Here is a 22,547-nt window from a genome sequence, read left to right as displayed (position 1 = left end):
TTGTGATCAGATAGTATGCACGGTATAATTTCTATTTTCTTATATTTGCTGAGACTTGCTTTGTGCCGTAGGATATGATCTATTTTGGAGAAGGTTCCATGGGCTGCTGAGAAGAATGTATATTGTGTAGAGGTTGGATGAAATGTTCTATAGACATCAAGTAGGTCCATTTGATCTATTGCATATTTTAGATCTTGGATTTCTTTATTGATTTTTTGTTTGGATGACATATCTATTGATGATAATGGGGTGTTAAAGTCTCCCACAACCACTGTGTTGGCGTTTATATATGCTTTTAGGTCTTTCAGGGTATATTTGATGAAATTGGGTGTATTGACATTGGGTGCATACAGATTGATGATTATTATTTCCTTTTGGTCTATTTCCCCTTTTATTAGTATGGAATGTCCTTCTTTATCTCATTTGATCAATGTAGGTTTGAAGTCTACTTTGTCAGAGATAAGTATTGCTCCTCCTGCCTGTTTTCGGGGGCCATTGGCTTGGTAAATCTTCTTCCAGCCTTTCATCCTAAGCCTATGCTTATTTCTGTTGGTGAGATGGGTCTCCTGTAAGCAACAAATTGTTGGATCTTCCTTTTTTTGTCAACCATTGCCTTTTGATGGGTGAATTAAGTCCATTAACATTAAGCCTTAGTACTGATAGGTATGTGGTGATTCCTGTCATTTAGTTGTCTTGGTTGTTTGAAGGTTTGATTGTGTGTACCTAAGTTGAGGTTACTCTCTACTGTCTTGCTTTTTCTTTTCCTGTGGTTTGGTGCTGCCTGTCTTTTCATGGTTAAGTTGGGTTTCACTTTCTGTGTGCAGAATCCCTTGCAGAATCTTTTGTAGTGGTGGCTTGTGGTCACATATTGTTTTAGTTTCTGCTTATCATGGAAGACTTTTATTGCTCCGTCTATTTTGAATGATAGTTTTGCTGGGTAGAGTATCCTGGGGTTGAAGTTATTTTCATTCAGTGCCCGGAAGATCTCACCCCACGCTCTTCTTGCTTTTAATGTTTCTGTTGAGAAGTCTGCTGTGATTTTGAAGGGTTTACCTTTGTATGTTACTTGTTTTTTCTCTCTTACAGCCTTCAATATTCTTTCCTTAGTTTCTGAACTTGTTGTTTTAATGATGATATGTCATGGAGTAGTTCTATTTTGATCTGGTCTGTTTGGTGTCCTGGAGGCCTCTTGCATCTGTATGGAAATATCTTTCTCTAGATTTGGGAAATTTTCCGTTATTATTTTGTTGAATAGATTACGCATTCCCTTCGCTTGCACCTCTTCTCCTTCTTCGATGATTCTCAAGTTTGGTCTTTTGATGGAGTCAGTGAGTTCTTGCATTTTCTTTTCACAGTTCTTGAGTTGTTTAATTAATAGTTCTTCAGTTTTTCCTTTAATTACCATTTCATTCTTCAAGTTCTGAGATTCTGTCTTCTGTTTGTTCTATTCTGCTGGATTGGCCTTCAGTTTTGTTTTGCAGTTCTGTTTCATTCTTTTTTCTGAGGTTTTCCATATCCTGGCTGTTTTCCTCTTTAATGTTGTCTATTTTTGTCCTGAGTTCATTTATGTGTTTATTCATCATGTTCTCTCTTTCACTTTGGTTTTTATACAGTGCTTCTATGGTTTCCTTTATTTCTTCTTTTGCTTTTTCAAATTCTTTATTTTTGTTGTCTTGGAATTTCTTGAGTGTCTCCTGTACATTTTGGTTGACCCTATCTAGTATGATCTCTATAAAATTCTCATTAAGTACTTGTAGTATGTCTTCTTTTAAATTATTCTTGTGGGCTTCATTGGGTCCTTTGGCATAGTTTATCTTCATTTTGTTGGAGTCTGGATCTGAGTTTCTGTTTTCTTCATTTCCCTCTGGTTCCTGTACTAATTTTTTGCTGTGGGGAAACTGGTTTCCCTGTTTTTTCTGTCTTCCTGTCATTGTCTTTGGTGTTGTTACTGTCCCTGTACTGTGTGCAATTAAGTATTTTCTAGCTTGTAATAATAACAGTGGTAATATTTAGAATGGAAAGGTGAGATAAGATGGAAAGCAAGAAGTTAAAGAAAAGGGGAAAACAAATACACAGACAAGAGGGAGAAAGCAGAATAAGGTTTCAGACAAGAAAGTTTCAGAGCTATAAACAGGGAGCGTTAGTGTACTAATTGACAGTAAGCTGAACAGACATTAGAGAGACAGGATTGAAAATCAAAAATAAAAAAAAAGTAGATAGGAATAAAAATAAAAAATAAGTAAATGAAAGAAATGTCTATATATAAAAATGAATTAAAATAAAATGGAAAATAGAAAATTAAAAAAAAAAAAACCTCCAAGTTCAAATGCAGTGAAGTTTCAGTCTTAATAATTTGGGTGTCTGTCTCAGTCTCCAATCCTGGAGATGGTGCCTCCGATGTTGTGTAGTTGTCTCATCAAAGGGGAAGCATAAAGTTGAACAAAACTACACACACACACACACACACACACACAAAAACCCCACCTAGTGTCCCAAGTTCAAATGCAATACAGTTTCAGTAAGTTTTTCCGCTTGCAGGTGTAATTCGGTTGTTCTCTCATCAAAGGTAGGGAGAAAAAGAAAAAAAAGAGTCTGCAGACAGTTCTGGGAATGGTATCTGCAGCTGTGGCTTGCCTGCCCGCTGCTGTCTTGACGCCTGCTGTTGCTGGAGGCGTTATTTATGCAGATCTCTGGGGTGAGCTCAGCACTCACCTGGTCCCGTAGGCTTTGTTTGTTCATATTTCTCCTGTGCGGGAGCCTCTGCTACAGGCTTTTCCCTTTCCAAGCACTGGGAAAGGTGACACTGCACCCGTGTTGTCAGGCCTGCGTGTTTATTTACAGTTCATGTGAGAGGTGGGTCTTCCCCCCTCTCCTGTCGAGTTTTCCTCCCACTGCCACTTTCACAAGCTTTCCTGCTCCTGATTATTGGGCGGTGCTGCTGTTCCTGCCAGCCGCCATGTTTGTTTGCAGTTCACGTGGGAAGTGGGTCTTCCCTCTTCTCCTGTGGAGTTTTCCTCCCTCTGCCACTCTCACCAGCTTTCCCACTCCTGGTTGCTGGGCGTGCACCCTGCCCCAGCTCCCGCCAGAGCCTCTCCAGCCCGTCCAGCTTGTTTATTTACAGTCCCTGGAAGGATTCCCTTCCCCCAATCTTCGGCGCTCAGTGCGCCCCACCCTCTTTCCCTCATGTCTTTATTGTTCTTATTGCTTATTACTCAGTTTCTCTTTTTTCCCTGGTGGAGGTCAGTCTGTCCAGGGGGCTATGCTGCTCTGGCCCAGGCTTGTCTGTGGGGCTACCGCAGTACTGCAAAGCTCACCTGGTCCGCGTCTTCCCAAGCCATCTGGGCACCGGTGACTGGCGGCCCCGGGGGCCCTCCTGGTTTCTCCATTTAACGTGAAGTGGAGATTCTCTGCGCCGCCTGGAGTTGTGGAGGGGTCAAAGTTATGCCTCTTTTCAGTGATTATGCCTGCAAGGTGTGTCTCCAGCATCTCTCCAAGATTTCACTATAGGAGGCTTGCTTTCTGCTTCCTCCCTCTAGCCGCCATCTTGAAATCCTGCTTTTTTTTTTTTTTTAGACAGGGTCTTGAAATGAAACCCATGCTGGTCCTCCTGCCTCAGCCTCCCGATTCTGTAAAGCTTGTTTAGATGCTTTCTTTTGTTCTGTGAGGCTGCAATGGTACTTTGGTCATGTTTTTCTTCTGTTTATTTAAGAATTACTTTTTTTGTTTTTTGTTTTGTTTTGCTTTTTGTGGTACTGGGGCTTAAACTCAGGGCCTTCACCTTGAGTCACTCCACCAGCCCTATTTTTGTGAAGGGTTTTTTCGAGGTAAGGTCTTGTGAACTATTTGCCCATGCTGGCTTCGACCCACAATCCTCCCGATCTCAGCCTCCTGAGTCACTAGGATTACAGGCATGGGCCACCAGTGCCCAGCACTTTGTTTTTTTCCCCTCACATCAATACTTTGCAATTGACATATCCGGTTTTACCACATTATCCCGCTGATGTGTGTAGTGACATTTGCCTCAAATTTCTAAATCACTTGTGGGAAGAATCATCTTCGTGCCAATATTGTGCTGCTTTGGGAATACGTGATTCCCTCTGTGTACTCAAATCCGCAGGCAAGTTTCAGGACTCTTTTAGTAGGCCTGAGTACTCCCCACTGCGTTCATTCCCAAGTGTTTTCCAGAAGCCACTTGTCTCATAGCAGTTTGCTCTGCCCCATCAGGTTCTGACCACATCCGTGAGAAAGATGGGCTGTGGGCTGTCCTTGCCTGGCTCTCCATTCTGGCCACCCGCAAACAGAGCGTGGAGGACATTCTCAAAGATCACTGGCAAAAGTATGGCCGGAACTTCTTCACCAGGTAAGACTCAGCCTGCCTGGGGTTCCAGGTATGGTGGGGAACTGAACAGAGTTCAGTTCTTACGTGTATAGTCTTTCCTGTCTGAAGTGATAATAAAACCCAACTTCATCCAGCTTCTACCAGTTGAGGACTTTTAAAATAATTTGATCAGGGTCAGGATGAAGTCAACTTTTATGTCAACCATAAAAACAAGACTTAAAAAATTTAGCTAACATAAATCAAAAGAGTAAATGCTTTGTAAGTGTTTTTAAATGTGCCAATTAGGTAGACATGATAATAGCATAGGATCTGGATTCAGAAAAGTGGATTTGAATTTTATTTCTTCCCCTTCCTTACTAAATTAGGAGATCATGTAGTCTCTCTCTGTATTCAGTTTTTTCATCTGTAGAAAGGGGAATAACAGTCCAACTATTGAGAAGATTAAATGGAATACAAGTTTGAAAGTGTTCTGTAATTCGAGCACTAAAAATATAGAAAAAAATTTTCTTAAATTATGGAAACAATTATGCTATTCCAAATCAACTTTTCTCACTCTTTAAATAGGTCCTTAAAGACTTTGTACTTGTCAATATCTCCTTCTTTAAGCCAACAAATATCCACTGTACTTGCTTTCTGCCAGGTCTGGGGAAATCTGCAGTGACAAGAATACTTAGAACAATGTATACTTCAGTTTTTAATGTGCATTAAAAAATTGAGAGGGACTGCAGAGTGGCTCAAGTTGTAGAGTGCCTACCTAGCAAGTGTGAAGCCCTGAGTTCAAACCCCAGAACCACCCAAAAAAAAAATTGGGAGGGGGCTGCTGAGGCTGCAGCTCATCTAAGCACATGTTCTACCTCTGGGTTTGAGCCCCAATGCCACAATTTTTTTTTTTACCAGTAAGGTTTTTCACTAATTCCAATTTGCCTGTCCCTTAATAAGTATAAAAGTCTAATGACTTTAGATCTCAGTATTCTAATTGTGAAAAAGAAATAGGGAAAAAAGGTCATTAAAGTGTTTTTCTATAAGAAATGTATGGATATAACTTCTCTGGATCTCAGTTGCCTGTTTAATAAAATGAGTGAGCTAGACTACATAATTAAAGAATTGGGCCTTAATCCCTTGTGGAGAGTTCTGACTAAGAAGTCCAAGTTGCCAGGCACCGATGGCTCATGCCTGTAATCCTAGCTACTTGGGAGGCTGAGATTGGAAGGATCACAGTTCAGGGTCACCCAGGCAGATAGTTTGCAAGACCCCATCTCCAAAATAACCAGAGCAAAATGAACTGGATGTGTGGCTCGTGTAGTAGAGTACCAGCTTTGCAAGTGTGAAGCCTTGAGTTCAAACCCCAGTCCGACAAATGAAAAAAAAAAAAAAAAAGAAAGCCAGAGTTGCTCAAGGTTAAGGTACGCTTTAGTAGAAAGCGTCAGTAAAAACTTCCACCTGGTACTTTGTAGCAGTCCTGGGAAGCAAGGCAGAAATGGACTGTCTGGGAGCCAGAACGCTCTGGCAGTTCACAGCCGCAGTCACAAACTCTCTAGAGTCTAGCGATCTACAAAAACAGGCCCAGGGCTGTTTTTATGCCACATGATATCCTCCATCACCTAAGTCATAGTAGACACTGTGTAAACATGTTTAATATGTAAATGAATGAATAAACAGTAGCCAGAGTGGAATAAGCTAAGGAACAGTTGTGCAGAGAGTTACTCTTGTGTTAGTTAAAACCCACCATATTGAAACTGTTTCCAACATTTTTTTATTAACTATCAAATCTAACTGCTAACCATGTATTACAAACTGGTCCCTCAGAACCTGCATTTATAATTAGTTCTGACTCCATTATACCCTCCATTTATTGAGCAGGAATGCTAGCCACTTTCGTATGCATTATCTCACATCAGCCTCAAAACAATTGATAAGGCACCCGAGATTCCAAGAGATGGGACAGGTGGCCCATTGTTGCAGTTAGCAGCCAAAGCTTCATAGCTTGCTCTGTCTGATTGCGGAACCCGGATTCTTCCATTCCACCAGCTGTGCCTAGGTTTCATAAAATATTTCCCTTAAACACCCAAAGGTCGCAGACACAAAGCACAAACACCTGATTGTAATTTCTTGCTCTTTATCATTTTAACTGTGGGAAAGCACTGACTCCAAGATGAAGGGAACTGTTTTGTCCTTGATTCATGGAATTCTGGAGCCAGAGTAAGTTGGACTTAATTCCCCAGGATTCCTCATGTCTTGGAGATATCATCTTGCATACCTCCTGTTTGTTTCACTATTGCAAACAAATATAGTCTCTGTTATCTTGATCTAGCCTCTAAAAAATTACTCTGTCAATGGGATGGGTGCCCCTAGGTCAAGACAAGCCACCTGCAAGAGTCTTTAACTCATAAGAAAGATGTTGAGAACAAGTTTTGAAGGAAAAATATTTGTCACAGAATTTCATTCGTGCTGCACCTTTTTCTCTTGGCCCTTCTGTATCCACACCTGGCCTCCTCTGTCAGGGTGAAGTCAAACCACTTTGGAGCAGAATCTACCCCCTCAGTGTTTTCAGATGTGAAGTTAGCCTTTGGCTCCTTCATCTGGTCCGTAAAATCCTGGCCTTGCTCTGGGAAGCTCCTGTGGAGACTGGAACTCCCCTTAGCCAATCTCAGCAGCCTCAGGCAGGTCCCAGACTAGGAGCAGTCACAGCCTTCACCCAAAGACACTCAAAGAATTTGGAAGAGAACAGACTGAGTCGTATGCTCTTGATGTGCAGTTCTCTGGAGATAACAGAGTTTTGCTTCTCCCTCCTCAGGATGTAGTGATACAATGATAGGTAGTATCACTTGAAAGCCTTTGAAACATCTTAGAGCTTTAGTCTGTAGTAAAGCCAAGTTTTCTGCTTATTCAGAAGCAGAAATCCTTCACACCTTCCTTTCATCCTGGCTTGCTCTGTCCTCACTGACTGACACACTTCCTCTGAAGTTAGATGGCTTTGCGGGACGGCCAGTCAAATGAAGAAGACAATCTTGTTATATCTTAATATGCTGTAAGTCAGTCCGGGCCTCAACTCCATGACTCTCTCCTTCCAGGTATGATTATGAGGAGGTGGAAGCGGAGGGCGCAAGCAAGATGATGAAAGATCTAGAGGCCCTAATGTTTGACCGCTCCTTCGTGGGGAAGCAGTTCTCTGCAAATGACAAAGTCTACACTGTGGAAAAAGCTGATAACTTTGAATACAATGACCCAGTGGATGGAAGTGTCTCGAAAAATCAAGTAAGAACAGATTTGGGGTTTGCGGAAAGGCCCCAGGGATGCATCTTTAAAGCCCAAGAGAAAAAAAGAAAAAGATCCCTTGGTTGTATTTCCTTGGCCTGCCTGTTTTTCTGGGGTAGCTGTTCTAAACTCGTTTTCTGCTGAGTTATGTTACATGTGACGCTCACATGTACTTGTAGGGAGAATGGTTTTGCCCTGGTTTTGTGCAATCCATTATGCCCTCATTCTGGGATTCTGAGCCAACAGGTCAGAGAGACCTTTGCATCCTCTGGAGTCACACACAAGATGTCATGTAGAGTGTATGTGTAAAAAGGAGCTCCAGAATCTAAAAAACGTGTACTGTGGCCTTAGATATCAAATCTCTTTTTTCTCCCCAAAGATTATAGCAGAATGACAGCATATCATATATGTTTCTTTCATACATCCTAAGTTCTAAATAAGATGTTCCTGGACTTAGACATGTTAACAGTTGAAATCTGGGGCCCATCTGACTAGGCATTATGAATAGCAGGACACCACAGATGAAAACCTGGACCATCCTGGGCGGTGACAGAATTGTTAAGGTTTCTCTCATTGTATGCCCAGGACTGAAGACTGCAAGCTTGTCAGGCCTTCTCCCCTCTTCTCAAAAACACGCAGGACCCAGGATCCTCTCACCTCTGGATCTGTTATCAAAAAATGGACTCGTCTCTGGGAATTTAGAAGCATAGATAATAAAAGAGGGTTGAAGGTGTGTGACAGCCTCCACATCTACTTTTTCAGATAAGCCTATCAGAAAAAGCCAGGTCCTTGGCCTGGTGCTTCCCAAGGCATCCCACAGGGTTTAGAAGAGATAGCCCATGGGATTTATTGAAAGCTGTCTGTGAAGAGCAGGTGATGGATGGGCAGATGTAGCCTCCTCACAGCTACCTTCAGTGCCCAGAGTTACCCATCCCACTTCTAGCAAGTGACTTATCATCCTTGTGCCTTTACATTGTCTGTGAGAACTTTGGATCCAGTATAGATGATTGTAAATCATAAATTAGGTCTAAAATAATTAGAATGAGAGAGGCCTGGGGTGGAGAAAGGGAGGAGTGTAGGGAAGAAGACAGTGGCCAAGGGGACAGCACAGGTGAGCAGAAGTTCTTGTAGTAGAACCTTCAGAGCTAAAGTGTAAGTTCAGGAAAAGTAGGCCCCATCCCTCCTCTGCTTCCTGCATTGGCCAGGAGGGAGGAAGGAAGCAGAGGTGAGGCAGGACAGCTGTCTACATAACTATGGAGGTCGCTCTCAGAGCTGTGTAAGGAAGAGGCATCATCACCAATTTGTAGAATTTGAAAACCTGAGCATGTAGCGGGAAGACCAGGTAGGAGAGAAAAATGTTCCAAAGTAGATGTAGCTTCTGTAATCAAGTGGAAAGAATTTAGAAGCTTCTAGTCAAAGCTGGAGGAAAGGAGACCAACCCTGATATTGTTTCTAAAAAGCAAGAAATGGTGAGTGGGAATGAACCATGTCTTCCGTGATGACCAAGTGGAGTATGTACTCAGTATTCCATCTGCTGCCTTTGCTGATGAATGCTAATGAGTGACAGGATTAAACCTGGATGGGGATTGGTGACAATAGTGGAGAGGAGCAGTGTCTTTCCTTCCAGTCAGTCTTTAACATTATGCACAGTTGATTTTTTTTTTTTTTTGGTGCTGGGGACCAAACTCAGGGCCTTGCACTTGCCAGGCAAGCGCTCTTCCATGATTTTTTTTTTTATGGAAAAACTGATACACTCATGAAGACTGAGGGGTTCTCAGGCAACCACCAGGGCATAGCTGCTGTCTCCCATGTAGAGAGGCTGTCTATCAGTGTCTTGGAGAGTCCTTCCTTCCCCTTGTCTGCCTAGACTTCTTGTACACTGGTTTCACTTTATTCTGTCCATGGTTCCCTCCTGAGCTGGGAGCCAAATTCCTGCACCTAGCAGCTTCCCTCACTTATTTATTAAGCTTCATACTAGAATGGCAAGTCCATGTGTCACAGGGAAGTGGGGTGCCAAGCCCTCCTATCATCTAGCATCCCCAAGATCGTGTCTCCCACCTGACCTTGGAAATGCTTCTCCCAAATTAGCTAAGCTTCATTTTCAGGGTGTAGTTGAGAGGTGGTTGGAGGACAGACTCGTGGGGCTCAGTTGCTACCACTTGCCAAGGATCTAATCCTCTGACTGGTCAAGCATGGGTGAGACTAGGCCTCTAAACGGACTCCTCACAGTTTGCTAGTCTTCAGTCTCCCTTACTGCACACAAGAGAAAAAATCTCTACGTATCTTTTCCAGGGCTTGCGGCTCATTTTTACAGATGGATCTCGTATCATCTTCCGACTGAGTGGCACGGGGAGTGCGGGAGCCACCATTCGACTGTACATCGATAGCTATGAAAAGGATGTCACCAAGATCAACCAGGACCCCCAGGTAATGCGTGCGCCCTGTGCTCTGACAAGTTCTTTCTGATGGAGAGAGTAACATTGGTTCCCCTAGCCTGTGCTATCAAAACGCACTTCTCAGTGACCGTCAGATACCAGCTATGCTTGCTGTCCTCTCTGTGTCCTTTAATATGTCACAGCAACAATGACAGATAATGGTAATATTAATATATCAATAGCAATAAACAGTTATCTGAGCATTTACTACTTGCCAAACTCTCTTCTGAGCTCATCACATTTAATTCTCAAGTGATATAAACTATTATTCTCCCCATTACAGATAAGGAAAGTAAGGCACAGGGAGGTTAAGAAACAGCTAATAGGTTGCAGTAACTGGCAGATTTAAGATAACTAATCTTTACATCAGCCCCTGAAGTGGTGTTCTGGCCCTTTACTCATCATGGTGCATCACTTGCAGGGAGAGGCAGTGTTAGGTATCTTCACAGAAAAGTCTGCTGATTTGCAGTCTAATGGGTTGAGTTCCCAGCCCCACCCACAGTCTTCTTCAGGAGTATGTCAGAGTGAGAAGAGACCTTGGGATCTAGGTGGGGAGACAGAGAAGTTGGAGGACAGCCGCTGAAATGGAAGAACAGGAAGGAGTGAGGCCCAGGAGAGCTCCCCACATGTACCCTCACAGCACTCATCTTGCTCCCAGCCCTGACTTCACAGCCACAAAAAGAAGTGTGTTCCCTTCTTTGGTGGTTCATAACACACACTGTATCCTAAAGGCTCTACAATGCCCCTTTAAATGGTGTTTGCTGAAATGATATTTTCCCAAAGACATACAAACAGCCATATATAAAAAGGCGGTCAACATTGCTCATGATCACGGAAGTACAAATCTAAACCATGATGAGCTAGCTGTAACTTCACACCTGTCAGGACATCTGTTGCAAAAAGACAAAAGATAAGTGTTTATGGGGAGGTGGGAAAAGGGAACATACATGTACACTGTTGGAAGGAATATAAATTGGTACAGCCATTTTGGTAAACAGGATGGAAGTTTCGAAAAAATTAAAAATAGAACAGCCATGTTTTCCAGTAGCCCTTCCTCTGGGTATACATCCAAAGGAGCTGACATCATTATTCTGAAGAGATAGCCACGTTCCTTGCAGCACTATTCACAATAGCCACGATCTGGAAACAACCCAGCGTGTCCCTCAGCAGATGAAGGGATAAAGATGGATCACAATCACATCGTGAAAAATTATTCCATCTTAGAAAATAAGGAAGTCCTGCCATTTGCAGCAATCCTGGTGAGCCTGGAGAACATTATGCTGAGTGGCACAAGCCAGGCACAGACTAATTCCATGGGATCTCATTTATATGTGGAAGATTAAAAAAAAAATGTTTAACTCATAGGAAAAGAGAGTTGAAGGGTAGTTAGCAGGACTGGGCTGGAAGAAGTGGGGAGGTGTTGTTTAAAGGGTAAGTGGGGTGTTGTATTTGAGACTTACTGTATAACATGACGCCTGTGATTACTAGTGCTGCACTGGATGCTTGAAATTTACTGAGAGAGTACTCTTTAGTGTCTTCACACAGTGCCACCACCATAACAGAAAAGGTCACTTTGTGAAGAGACTGGTATGCTAATCCATTTAACTATAGTAATCAGTTCACTATTTATTTTTATATATATATGGAAACCTTATTTTTCGATACCAGCAGCCACAGGCATGCTGGTGGCTCTCGCCTGTAATCCTGACTACTCGGGAAGCAGAGATCAGGAGGATCACAGCCAGGGCAAATAGTTCTCTAGTTCTTATCTTGAAAATACTAAACACAGCCCTGTATAGCTATCCTTATCTCAACCAGCAAAAACCCTTGTTCCTTCCTATTATTGCTTATACTCTCTCTACAACAAAATTAGAAATAAGGGCAAAATAGTTTCTGCTGGGTATTGGGGGGGGGGGAGAGGGAGGGGGCGGAGTGGGTGGTAAGGGAGGGGGTGGGGGCAGGGGGGAGAAATGAACCAAGCCTTGTATGCACATATGAATAATAAAAGAAAAATGAAAAAAAAAACAACAACAAAAAAAGAAAATACTAAACACAAAAAAGGACTGGTGCAGTGGTTCCAGTGGTAGAGCACTTGCCTAACATATTTGGGGTCCTGACTTCACCCCATTACCACAAAAAAAGTAGACTAAAACAAAAAATATTATATTTGATATCTTAAATATAATTTTTATTAAAATATTATGGTACGATATTAAGGTACGATATATAGCATTTGCCTTGCTTATTTTTCCACAAAGCCCTTTTTCTTCCCCAACATCTAATTAAAATCCTGTAAAACTCATTTGGAAACTTCTAGCATGATGGGTTCAAGCATAGGTTTTGGTTTTGGAGTTGGTGAGGGTTTTTTTGGTTTTTGTTTTTTTGTGGCACTGAGTGTTGAACTTAGGGCTTCCTGCTTGCTAGGCAAATGCTGTTTCCATGTGCTGGTGTCAGGGTGCAGTCCTCCTGCCTCCAGCTCCAGAGTAGCTAGGATTACTCATGTCACCACACCCAGACACAGATTTCTTAGTTTAAATTTCATTCCTATCATTAAATAACTGTGCATCTCTGGGTAAACAATTTTATTTTTATGTGTCTCTTGTTTTCTTGTCTACAAAATGGCAGAATAAGAACTTCATAGAGTTGTAGGGATTTAGGGAGGCAAGGAATGCAAAATGCTCAAACACTGACACAGAGGATTAACTTTTGAGAGTCACTTTTTTTTCTGTCCAATTTTTTGATTGTAAAAAAAAAAACCTTAGCACATAAAATTTGCCGTCTTAATAATTTTTAAGCATAGAGTTATAGCATGTATGTTTACATTGTTGTCCGCCAGATCTTCAGAGCATTCTCATTTTGCAAAACTGAAACTTGATGCACCTTGAACAACTCCCCGTCTCCCCTCTCCTCAACCCTGGCAACCATCACTTTGCTTTCCAGGTCTATGAATTTGAGTAGACACACCATAAAACTGGCATAGTTGCTTTTATTACAGAAAGAGGGAGGAGAAAGAATGTCCCACTTCTACACTTTTTCTAGTAGCCAGGCTCCAACTTCCACAATCACTAGTTCCCTGTTGTGTTGTTGGCATCCCTGACACTTAGGCCACAGCCATGGATTTGCCTCATAGGCTCTTGGCATGACAGAGCAAGAGGAAAGAAAGAAGAAAATTGTGTTTTTCTCTTTTTATCCTCAAGACAAAAGCCTGGCACATGGTAGATAGAAAGAATGAGTGAAAGATATGTTTCTTCTGAACCAAACTCTCCAGGAGGTGGGACAGCTCTGACAGCTTCACAGTGTCCATGTGCACACCACCATCCAGCTGGGGAGGTGCCCTCCTTTACTCTCTAGTTGCTGTGCCTCAGCCTCGGTGCTTTGTTGGGACTGTCCACGTCCCAGTGGGAATGACAAGCGGTGGTCCCAGCAGGACTTGGTTATCTCTCAATCCAGATGTCACGAGTTGGTGGAGATTTAGATGAGAGAAAGCAGCAAAAGGAAAGGTACTACTTCTGACTACTTGGTCAAATCACCTCACCTCTTCGGGTATCAGTTTCCTCATCTGTAAAATGGGCGGCTCAACTAGAAAAGTAGTTTCCCCTATTTAATATAAAAATGCTTATTTATTTAAGCAGCAGAATTTTTTTTCCCCTTCAGTGAGAAGGATGTGTGTGGAAGGAAGGCTGCATTTTGAAAGATCTCTTTGAGTACAGTGTGAGAAATAAATCAGAGGATTCAAAAGTACATGTGGAGGCACTGTTGCTTCAGTAAGAGAGAGAACATTATTTAGCAGGAGTTATGGCTGCAGGATGGAGAGAACTGGGTTTCTCTGAGGTATCTGGAAGGTAAAAGTCACTCAAGCTTTCCTTATACATTGGACCCAGGGAAGGTGGGAAGGAAGGTGTCAGGAATGGTGTAGTGATTTGCTTTACACACTAGACCATGGTGTTGGTTCACTGAACTAGGTTTGTTTTTCTTCTTTAAATTTTATTCATATGTGCATACAATGTTTGGGTCATTTCTCCCCCCTTCCCCCTGCCTGTTCCCTTACCCCCCCAACCCCTCGCTACCAGGCAGAAACTATTTTGCCCTTATCTCTAATTTTGTTGAAGAGAGAGTATAAGCAATTATAGGAAGGAACAAGGGTTTTTGCTAGTTGAGATAAGGATAGCTGTACAGGGAGTTGACTCACATTGATTTCCTGTGCATGTGTGTTACCTTCTAAGTTAATTCTTCTCGAACTAACCTTTTCTCTAGTTCCTGGTCCCCTTCTCCTATTGGCCTCAGTCACTTTAAAGTATCTGCATTAGTTTCTCTGTGTTGAGGGCAACAAATGCTATCTAGTTTTTTAGGTGTCTTACCTATCCTTACCCCTCCCTTGTGTGCTCTTGCTTTATCATGTGATCAAAGTCCAATCCCCTTGTTGTGTTTGCCCTTGATCTAATGTCCACATATGAGGGAGAACATACGATTTTTGGTCTTTTGGGCCAGGCTAACCTCACTCAGAATGATGTTCTCCAATTCCATCCATTTACCTGCGAATGATAACATTTCATTCTTCTTCATGGCTGCATAAAATTCCATTGTGTATAGATACCACATTTTCTTAATCCATTCGTCAGTGGTGGGGCATCTTGGCTGTTTCCATAACTTGGCTCTTGTGACTAGTGCTGCAATAAACATGGGTGTGCAGGTGCCTCTGGAGTAACCTGAGTCCCATTCTTTTGGGTATATCCCCAAGAGTGGTATTGCTGGATCAAATGGTAGATCAAAGTCTAGCTTTTTAAGTAGCCTCCAATTTTTTTCCAGAGTGGTTGTACTAGTTTACATTCCCACCAGCAGTGTATGAGGGTTCCTTTTTCCCCTGCATCCTCGCCAACACCTGTTGTTAGTGGTGTTGCTGATGATGGCTATTCTAACAGGGGTGAGGTGGAATCTTAGTGTGGTTTTAATTTGCATTTCCTTTATTGCTAGAGACGGTAAGCATTTTTTTCATGTGTTTTTGACCATTTGAATTCCTTCTTTTGAGAAAGTTCTGTTTGTTCACTTGCCCATTTCTTTATTGGTTCATTAATTTTGGGAAAATTTAGTTTTTTGAGTTCCCTATATATTCTGGTTATCAGTCCTTTGTCTGATGTATAGCTGGCAAATATTTTCTCCCACTCTGTGGGTGGTCTCTTCAGTTTAGAGACCATTTCTTTTGTTGAGCAGAAGCTTTTTAGTTTTATGAAGTCCCATTTATCTATGCTATCTCTTAGTTGCTGAGCCACTGGGGTTCCATTGAGAAAGTTCTTGCCTATACCTATTCCAAAGTATTTCCTACTCTTTCCTATATCAACTTTAGAGTTTGGGGTCTGATATTAAGATCCTTGATCCATTTTGAGTTAATATGGGTATAGGGTGATAAACATAGATCTAGTTACTGAACTAGGTTTTGGAGAGAGAACACATGTTCGGTTTTAGACTTCCAGAGTTTAAGGAGCTCTAGAGACCTGGAGAAGGTAACTAGACATATGGCTCTGGAGTCAGGGGCAAAGTTAGGGCTGGAGCCAGGGATCTGTTTAGAGAAAGTGATGGAAAAGTTTCTTCTGTTTGTCTTCTCTTCTCAGGTCATGTTGGCTCCGCTTATTTCCATTGCGCTGAAGGTGTCCCAGCTCCAGGAGAGGACAGGACGCACTGCACCCACCGTCATTACATAAGAAGACAGTCTGAACAGTGCGTCCCTCCACTCAAGACCTAGTCACACCATTGGATTGAGGAGCATGGACAGAAACAAAGTATTGACCCAGGCTTTTTAGGATTTGATTTTTCCACTTTCCTGCTGTTGATGGACAGTATTTGCCAGGCACTGCTTGTGGAGATGCCTGTGGGAGCTGTGTGGGAGAGGGACAGAGGACCTGTGGGCTCATCCTAACCACAGCTCCTTCTCATGCCCTTCTGCACTGCCGCTGGGTGGGCATTTGTCTCCTTAGCATCAGGCGCTGTTTACCCTCCAGTGTAAAGTGGAGGCTGAGTACCAGTGAGCAAGGCCATCTTTCATCTTTAGGATGTGCCGACAGAATGACAGTGCGAGTTCCTTTCTCTTTGGTGAATCTTGTTCCCATTCATTGTTTACATGTAAGTCAACAAAATGCAATTTCTGTGCTTTCTCTACAATCAGTTTTCCTGTGAGTGAGACGTACTTATCTACAGATTTCTGCCTTGTTCAGCTTTAATTTTGGGATATTAAAGCAGAATAAGCTACTATTGCTTGTTGTCCTTTTTTTCCCTTAACTATAAAGTGCTCTTTGCATTTTTAGAAAGAAAACAGATTTTTGTTGTTTGGGAGTAGGAGGATATTATGTTTTGTTTTGATGTCCTAGCCAGAAAACAAGTGGTTGCTGAGCTAGGTTGAAAATCCTTTGACTCAGAAACTGTAATTTTCTATCTGAGTAGGATCAACTGTGTTCTGGGTCCTCCCAAGGCAGATGGAGAAAGCTGGATGTGGAAAGAAGATGATTTTCAGATTCACGCAGCAAAGCACAGCCGTATGCTTTGGAATGCGAGGTGTCCTGGGCCTGTTGAAGGGACAGAGGCAGAACTCAGAAATCTTAGGCCACTGTCTTCTTACTCATCTTAGAACATTTACATTCAGCCCACAAGTAATGATACCATGGATAAGAGCATAGACTTGGAGCCAACAGACCTGAGTTTGAGTCCACTTGAGACCTCGAGTAACCTTTAGGTGTCATCCCCTCATCTTTAAAATGGGGGATGAGGGCTGGGTGCCACCATCAGGATTCAGGTTCAAGTCTGAGAGGCAGAGGTCAGGAGGATCATGTTCCAGACCATCCTGGGCAGAAAGCAAGACCCTATCTCAAAATAACCAGGGCAGAAAGGGCTGGCAGAGTGGCTCAAGTGGTAGAGTGCCTGCCTACCAAGTGCAAGGCCCTTAGTTCAAACCCTAGTACCACCACCAAAAACAAAATGAGGGATGAAAATAGCTCTAACTTTTGGGGAACATTAGGTGAGGAGACATGTGAAAAGCAGTGGGCACAGCATCTAATTCCTGCTAAGTTGTCAAGTGAATAGGAACTAGGTGGCTGTTGACAACATTGTTTCTAGATTTTGAAGTATAAGAGAAACAAAGCTATAATATTTGCAATACATTTATGTTTTGCAAGACACTTTCACAAGTTACCTTGCCATGTGGCTATTCCAGAAAGGCAGTCCAGCTCTACAGCCCTCTGCCATCCAGTGTGGACTCTCCCTTAGGTGGCAGGATCATTTATTGGATGAGAATTCTAGTGTTGCCATTTAACAGGTGGAGTCCAGCTTAGCACACAGAGGTAAGCTTTGATGGTTGATGATGGTGATAGTGATGGTGATGATGGTGGTGGTGGTGGTGGGTGTAATGGTTGACCCCATGCCAGGCACTATTCTAAATGCTTTCCACATATCTTTAAATGTTCCCAATGACTTTAGGAGGCAGGTACTCTGATTATTCCCATTTTGTAGATGAGTTCCTACTCACCCAAGTTCATACCACTGGAGAACGTGAATGCCCCTAGACAAGTGCAGCTCCAGTCCTGTGCAGTTCACCACTACTCTGTTACCTCTTCCCTTGACTGGTTTCTTCTAAGGCACTCCTAAGGTGGAGAAAAGGTTTGCAAATACTCCTGTATTTTACTCATTATGGGGGGATTCTGTGTGCCTTGGATGCTAGAGTGTTAAGCATTATTGTTTTCCCCAGAGACCTCAACATCTGGATATGTTAGTCTGCCAGGAAATACGTCCTGAGCAACATTAAATGAGAGAGGCATGGGAAGGGAAGGATGTACAATAGTTACTGCCCTCAAGTTGCATGTGAGGCTAGCTGAGGAAGTCAAGTCCAGCACAAAGACGGCAGGAGAAGTGTCGTGAGTTGGGTAGACAATACCTGTTTTATTATTCTTATATGAGCACCTATTCTGTTTAAGATGCTGGGAGAGATGACTTCTAGTAGCCCTCCAAGCAAGACATGATTAGTCTCACTCTAGAGTCAAGTTAACAGAAACTCAATAAAAACTTAAGTTACTCACCCAAAGTCCTCAGCGACCATATGGTAGGATTGGAATTTTGACCTTGAATCCTGTTCACCTTCCGTGACTTTTCTGCCTCCCCATCTGCTGAACCAGCTGCAGACACTCCTAGTCTGTGGCCCTTGGAATGGCATCAAAAATGTCCTCCTCATCCCTGATCATAATACAGTGTCTTTTCCTGACCCCACTTGGCTACAGCTTGGGAGCTAAAAGCTTAGGAAAGGGTATCTAAACCTGTGGGGAAAGGAGGTAGGATGGAAAAGGACCAGCTTCCTCCTTCCATGACTACCAAAGAGAGACCCCAACATGTGAGCCCAGAGGAGTGCAGGGAGTCAGAACCCCAAGACTGGCCAGCAGCAGCAAGCAGCTTCCCCCAACCCCTCCTCAGCACTGATGAAGTTGGTGAGTCACACTTGTTTTCTTTGGGGTGTGGTGAGGATTACAGGGAGAAAATTCTGCAACTTCACTTTTTCCCTTCCTCTTGACATTCGGCTTTCATCAGAGAAGCAGTTTCCTGCTAGGATGGTCCCCAAGGCCCAGACAAGGCCAGGGCTTCCCAGGCTGGCCTCTGCCTCATAGAGAAGGAAAGCAGAGCCCAAGTTCACTGCAAGTTCACATGGCCCTCCAGTCCCTGCTCTGGGGACTGGGTCTCAGCCCCAGTTCAGCCATGCTGCTTTCTGCTTCATTTCTTGACTCAGCAGACAGAAGCTGAGCTTGCTGTGTAAGAATCCTCCAGAAACTGTCATGGCATGTAAGGCACACACCCAGCTTGCTCCTACGTTCTGATCCCCCTGCGGATGGGGTGGGATGTGAGAGTGTTGATGTTCCTCATATGTGACTTGCTGCACCTCCTGGGGTTGGCTTCACTCTTGTGCTCACTGACCATTCTTCGTATTGCCAGCTAGGTGCTCAAATGCTGAAGTCCAGGCTCCTATGAGCTGCCTGTCACTTACCCCAGCATCTCCTCTCCCTTTATTTTGTGCTTTATATTCAGGCTCCAGCCTTATAGGATCACCCGGAGTTCCCTATAAATACCATGCCCTTGCCTCCAGCCTGCCTACCCGCCCTTCTCTGCCTTAGTCACCTTCCCCTCCACCCTGCCCTCTACTGCATCCTCCAACTCCTGCTAGTTCCTCAGGTCTCAATTTAAACATCCTTTCCTCCAAGAAGCTTTTTCTGAGCCCCAGTGTCTGTCTGGTTTGGGAGCTCTCTTTAGAGTCTTGGTTTCCTCCTTCGTGGCTATTACCACACTGTTACCACCCTGTGTACTTTTCATTTCTTCTACTGCCCTGGAGCTCCTGGAACGTAGGGACTACCCTCTTCACCAGTGTTAACCCAGGATCTAGGCTCATCATGTCTGGCACTTAGCAAAAATCTCATTGAAGATTTTCAGACTAAGTGAATGAAACCTATTATAAGTTGCATGGTAGAGTGATTCAGTACACTGTGACTTCTCTGACCTAAGAGGTAGGATTAAATTAATTTCACAGGTGATAAGTAATAAGACCAACTTTCACTCCTAACTGGCTAATGAAGAAGTCTTTTGAGGCCAAAGAGAAGAAAGCACCCAAGGGAGAGGTATGCTAGCAACAGGTGGGAGAGGTGCATCAGAATCACTGTAATTTTTCTGGGAGTGGTGATATACACCTGTAGTCCCTGAGTAGCTAGGTATTCAGGAAGCAGAGACAGGAGGATCACTCGAGTCCAGGAGTTCAGGGCAACATAGTGAGACCCTGTCTCAAAACAACAACAATAAAAAGCTTTTAAATATTAAAAGACATTTGACAACTAGGCATGATGGCGCACATCTGTGATCCTAGCACTCGGGAAGCTGAGAGAGGAGGATCCAGAGTTCAAGGCCAGCCTGGCCTACATAGTGAGACCATGTTTCAAAATAAAACAAAACAAATCAAACAATATTTTAAAAGAAAAAAAGACATTTTATCTCTTATTGCTAAAAAAAAATTAGCTGGGGGTCAAGTCACAGAGAGTTCTATTGAGTACAGAAACAGAGTCTTTTTCTTCAAGGTGTAAAATCAATAAAGCCAGGCCCAAGTCCTGAAGCATTCCTTGGAGAAGACTGATGGAAAAGGTACCCAGGCTAGGAGAAAGCAAGCACCCCAGACCTAGGCTGCCCGCTGCAGGCACAAAGCATATATGACTTCTGGAAGGCTGAAGGGGGTTCTTAGTTCCCATTACCAGAACAAAAAGCATTCCCACAAGCTGGCATTGTCATTATATGAGAGTGAGATCAGCATCAGCTGGAGAGCCTGTTTCATGTCTGTCTGTCTGTCTGTCTGTTCTATGGGAACTTCTGAGACTCTGGGTTTGGTTTTCACCCAATGCAAGAGCTCCACCTAGATCCATTAAGCTGGACTAATCACTGCTTTCCAGAAAGCACATGTGAGTCACTGCCTGCTGGTCACCAGCTGACAGAAAAGCTCACTGGAGGAGCAGTGTGCACCATTTGCTTTTCACCAGCGATGTTTCCAAAAAGCTCTATCTCCATTGCCTTTTGACCTTATATTATACTTGATAGGAGGGCTGTTCCTATCCTAGAGGAAGAAATGGAAGTTTGGAGAGTTTATGTGGTCCGTGCCACAGTCATGATGAAATAGAAGGCAGGCCTGCCACTTCCACTCACCTTAGGAACTCAGGAATTTTTTTTTTTCTGCTTAACCATTGCTGTAACAAAACACCCTAAAGTCTAGTAGTGTTAAACACTTACATGATTTTATTATGCTCACAGATGCTGTGGGTCAGCCGGTCAGACAGAGCAAGGTGGAGAAAGCTTGTCCTGCCCCACAATGTCCCGGCTCCATGACAGGACCCTCACCTGGGAAGACTGGAAGGGCTGGGATGGAGCTTCCCAGGAGCAAATGTGTCAAGAAAGCAGATGGAAACTGTATTTACTTCCCACCTAGCTTTGGCAGTCCAGCAGCATCATTGTGGCTGTATTCAGTTGGTTCTCACCAACAGTAAACCTGACAGCAATCAGATCATTTGATCTAAATCATATGTCTAATAATAATAATGACTTCTAGGTATCAGGTACTTAATTACTTAATTAATTTCTTAATTAAGTACTTAATTACTTTATGTTGTTTATCACAACCCTAAAGGTTTTTCTTATTTAGCCAATGGTACAGATGAGGCAATGCAGGCTGTAAAAAATGAAATAATTTACTCAAGATTGAAATTAGCAAATGGTGGAAATGAGATTTCGACCCAAGTCAGTCAGACTCTAAAATCCAGGTCAAATCTAGAACTAGAGCCAAGGCTTCAGTTATTTCCTTTAGGAAATAAAATTTTACTCAGGTCTTATTTTTGAAGTTGGTAATTTTAGCAAGAGGAACTGAAAATATAATTCATATCCATGTTTTTGGCTCATGAGTGGCAGTGGTAAAGATATGTATATACATGACTGGCATTGGGGGAAGGTCAAGGCTAGTGTAAAACAGAAGCCCAAATGTGAAGGTCACAGGTTCTTTTGATTTATGGAAAGGAGGAAAGACTTGGGGGTCTGTCCTATCTGTACAAGCTTCTCGAATCAGTGTGGTGCTGGTGGCTCTGCTGGGGAAATTGGACCAGCTTATCCAAGGACACTTAAATTCATGTTGCTAGCAACTTGTTCCAGGCAGATTTTCTTTTCTGTCATGTAGTAACTTGCAGAAAATTAAGGATTATTTTCAAATATCCTTATCTTGGGGAGTGAGGTCCCTGGCCTCTGACAATAGTGACCAGGGACTCCCACTCTTGTGCCCAATACATCCCCTAACCCTGGGCAGACCCACAGTTGAACATCTCAGATAATGACCCCTCTCACCATCACTCCTGTCCTGAAAGGGAAGAATGTCCTGACTTCCAAAGCAAGGAGACAAAGACCACCCCAGTCAGCTGCTGCCCACCCTCCCTTTCCAGCTTTATCACCAATCACAATCTAACATTTCTGTCCTCCATCCCCACAGTTCTCTAGACGTCCTATACTCTTCTACATTGACCTGACTTGAGCATGCTGTTCTATCTGTTGGAAAAAGTTTCCCTGGTAGAATAATGTCCTGCAGCACCTAAGTCCCATCTAAGGGAAACTGGCTTCTGCTGGGAAGGCCATGGCCAGGTGTTGTACTGCAGTCACCATGTCATATCTAACTAGAATAAAGGTGAGCACCTGACTCAAGAGTGGGCAATCCACGGGCTAGTCCATAACTTGTGACCCCTGACCTATGGCTTGATTCAAAAAGATCAAACTCTGTCTTAAGAATTTGAAGTAAGACAAGAACAAGTTTGCTTAATTCACCTGTTTAGGAGTAAGACAGTCCCCTCAGAATGGCCACAACCCTTCCTGCTTCCTTATACTTAGTCTATGGAGAAGAAAAAATGGCATCTTGAACTATATCCTTAGGGTCCAGCCTAGCACCTGACTCTGAGTAGGGGCTCTATACATCTGTGGTGAGTCCACAG

The 22,547-nt window shown here is 43.1% G+C and overlaps 1 protein-coding gene across 3 annotated transcripts in view; it reads left to right on the top strand.

Annotated features, from left to right (window-relative positions):
* Pgm1 (phosphoglucomutase 1) overlaps nucleotides 1-16,270 on the top strand; it is a 72,953-nt gene extending 56,683 nt beyond the window's left edge. For all 3 annotated transcript variants that reach the window (XM_020169077.2, XM_074079888.1, XM_020169076.2), the window contains exons 8-11: nucleotides 4,225-4,360; nucleotides 7,411-7,594; nucleotides 9,887-10,021; nucleotides 15,636-16,270. In XM_020169077.2, the coding sequence (XP_020024666.2) occupies nucleotides 4,225-4,360; nucleotides 7,411-7,594; nucleotides 9,887-10,021; nucleotides 15,636-15,725 (545 nt within the window). In that variant the 3' untranslated portion in view covers nucleotides 15,726-16,270. The remainder of the gene's footprint in view (nucleotides 1-4,224; nucleotides 4,361-7,410; nucleotides 7,595-9,886; nucleotides 10,022-15,635) is intronic.
* Nucleotides 16,271-22,547: the final 6,277 nt, after the last annotated feature.

This window comes from Castor canadensis, chromosome 7 (genome assembly GCF_047511655.1).
Source record: "Castor canadensis chromosome 7, mCasCan1.hap1v2, whole genome shotgun sequence".
In the NCBI taxonomy this organism is placed as follows: Eukaryota; Metazoa; Chordata; class Mammalia; order Rodentia; family Castoridae; genus Castor; species Castor canadensis.
The sequence above is the reverse complement of the archived record's forward strand: the minus strand, read 5'-3'. Positions and strand labels throughout refer to the sequence as shown.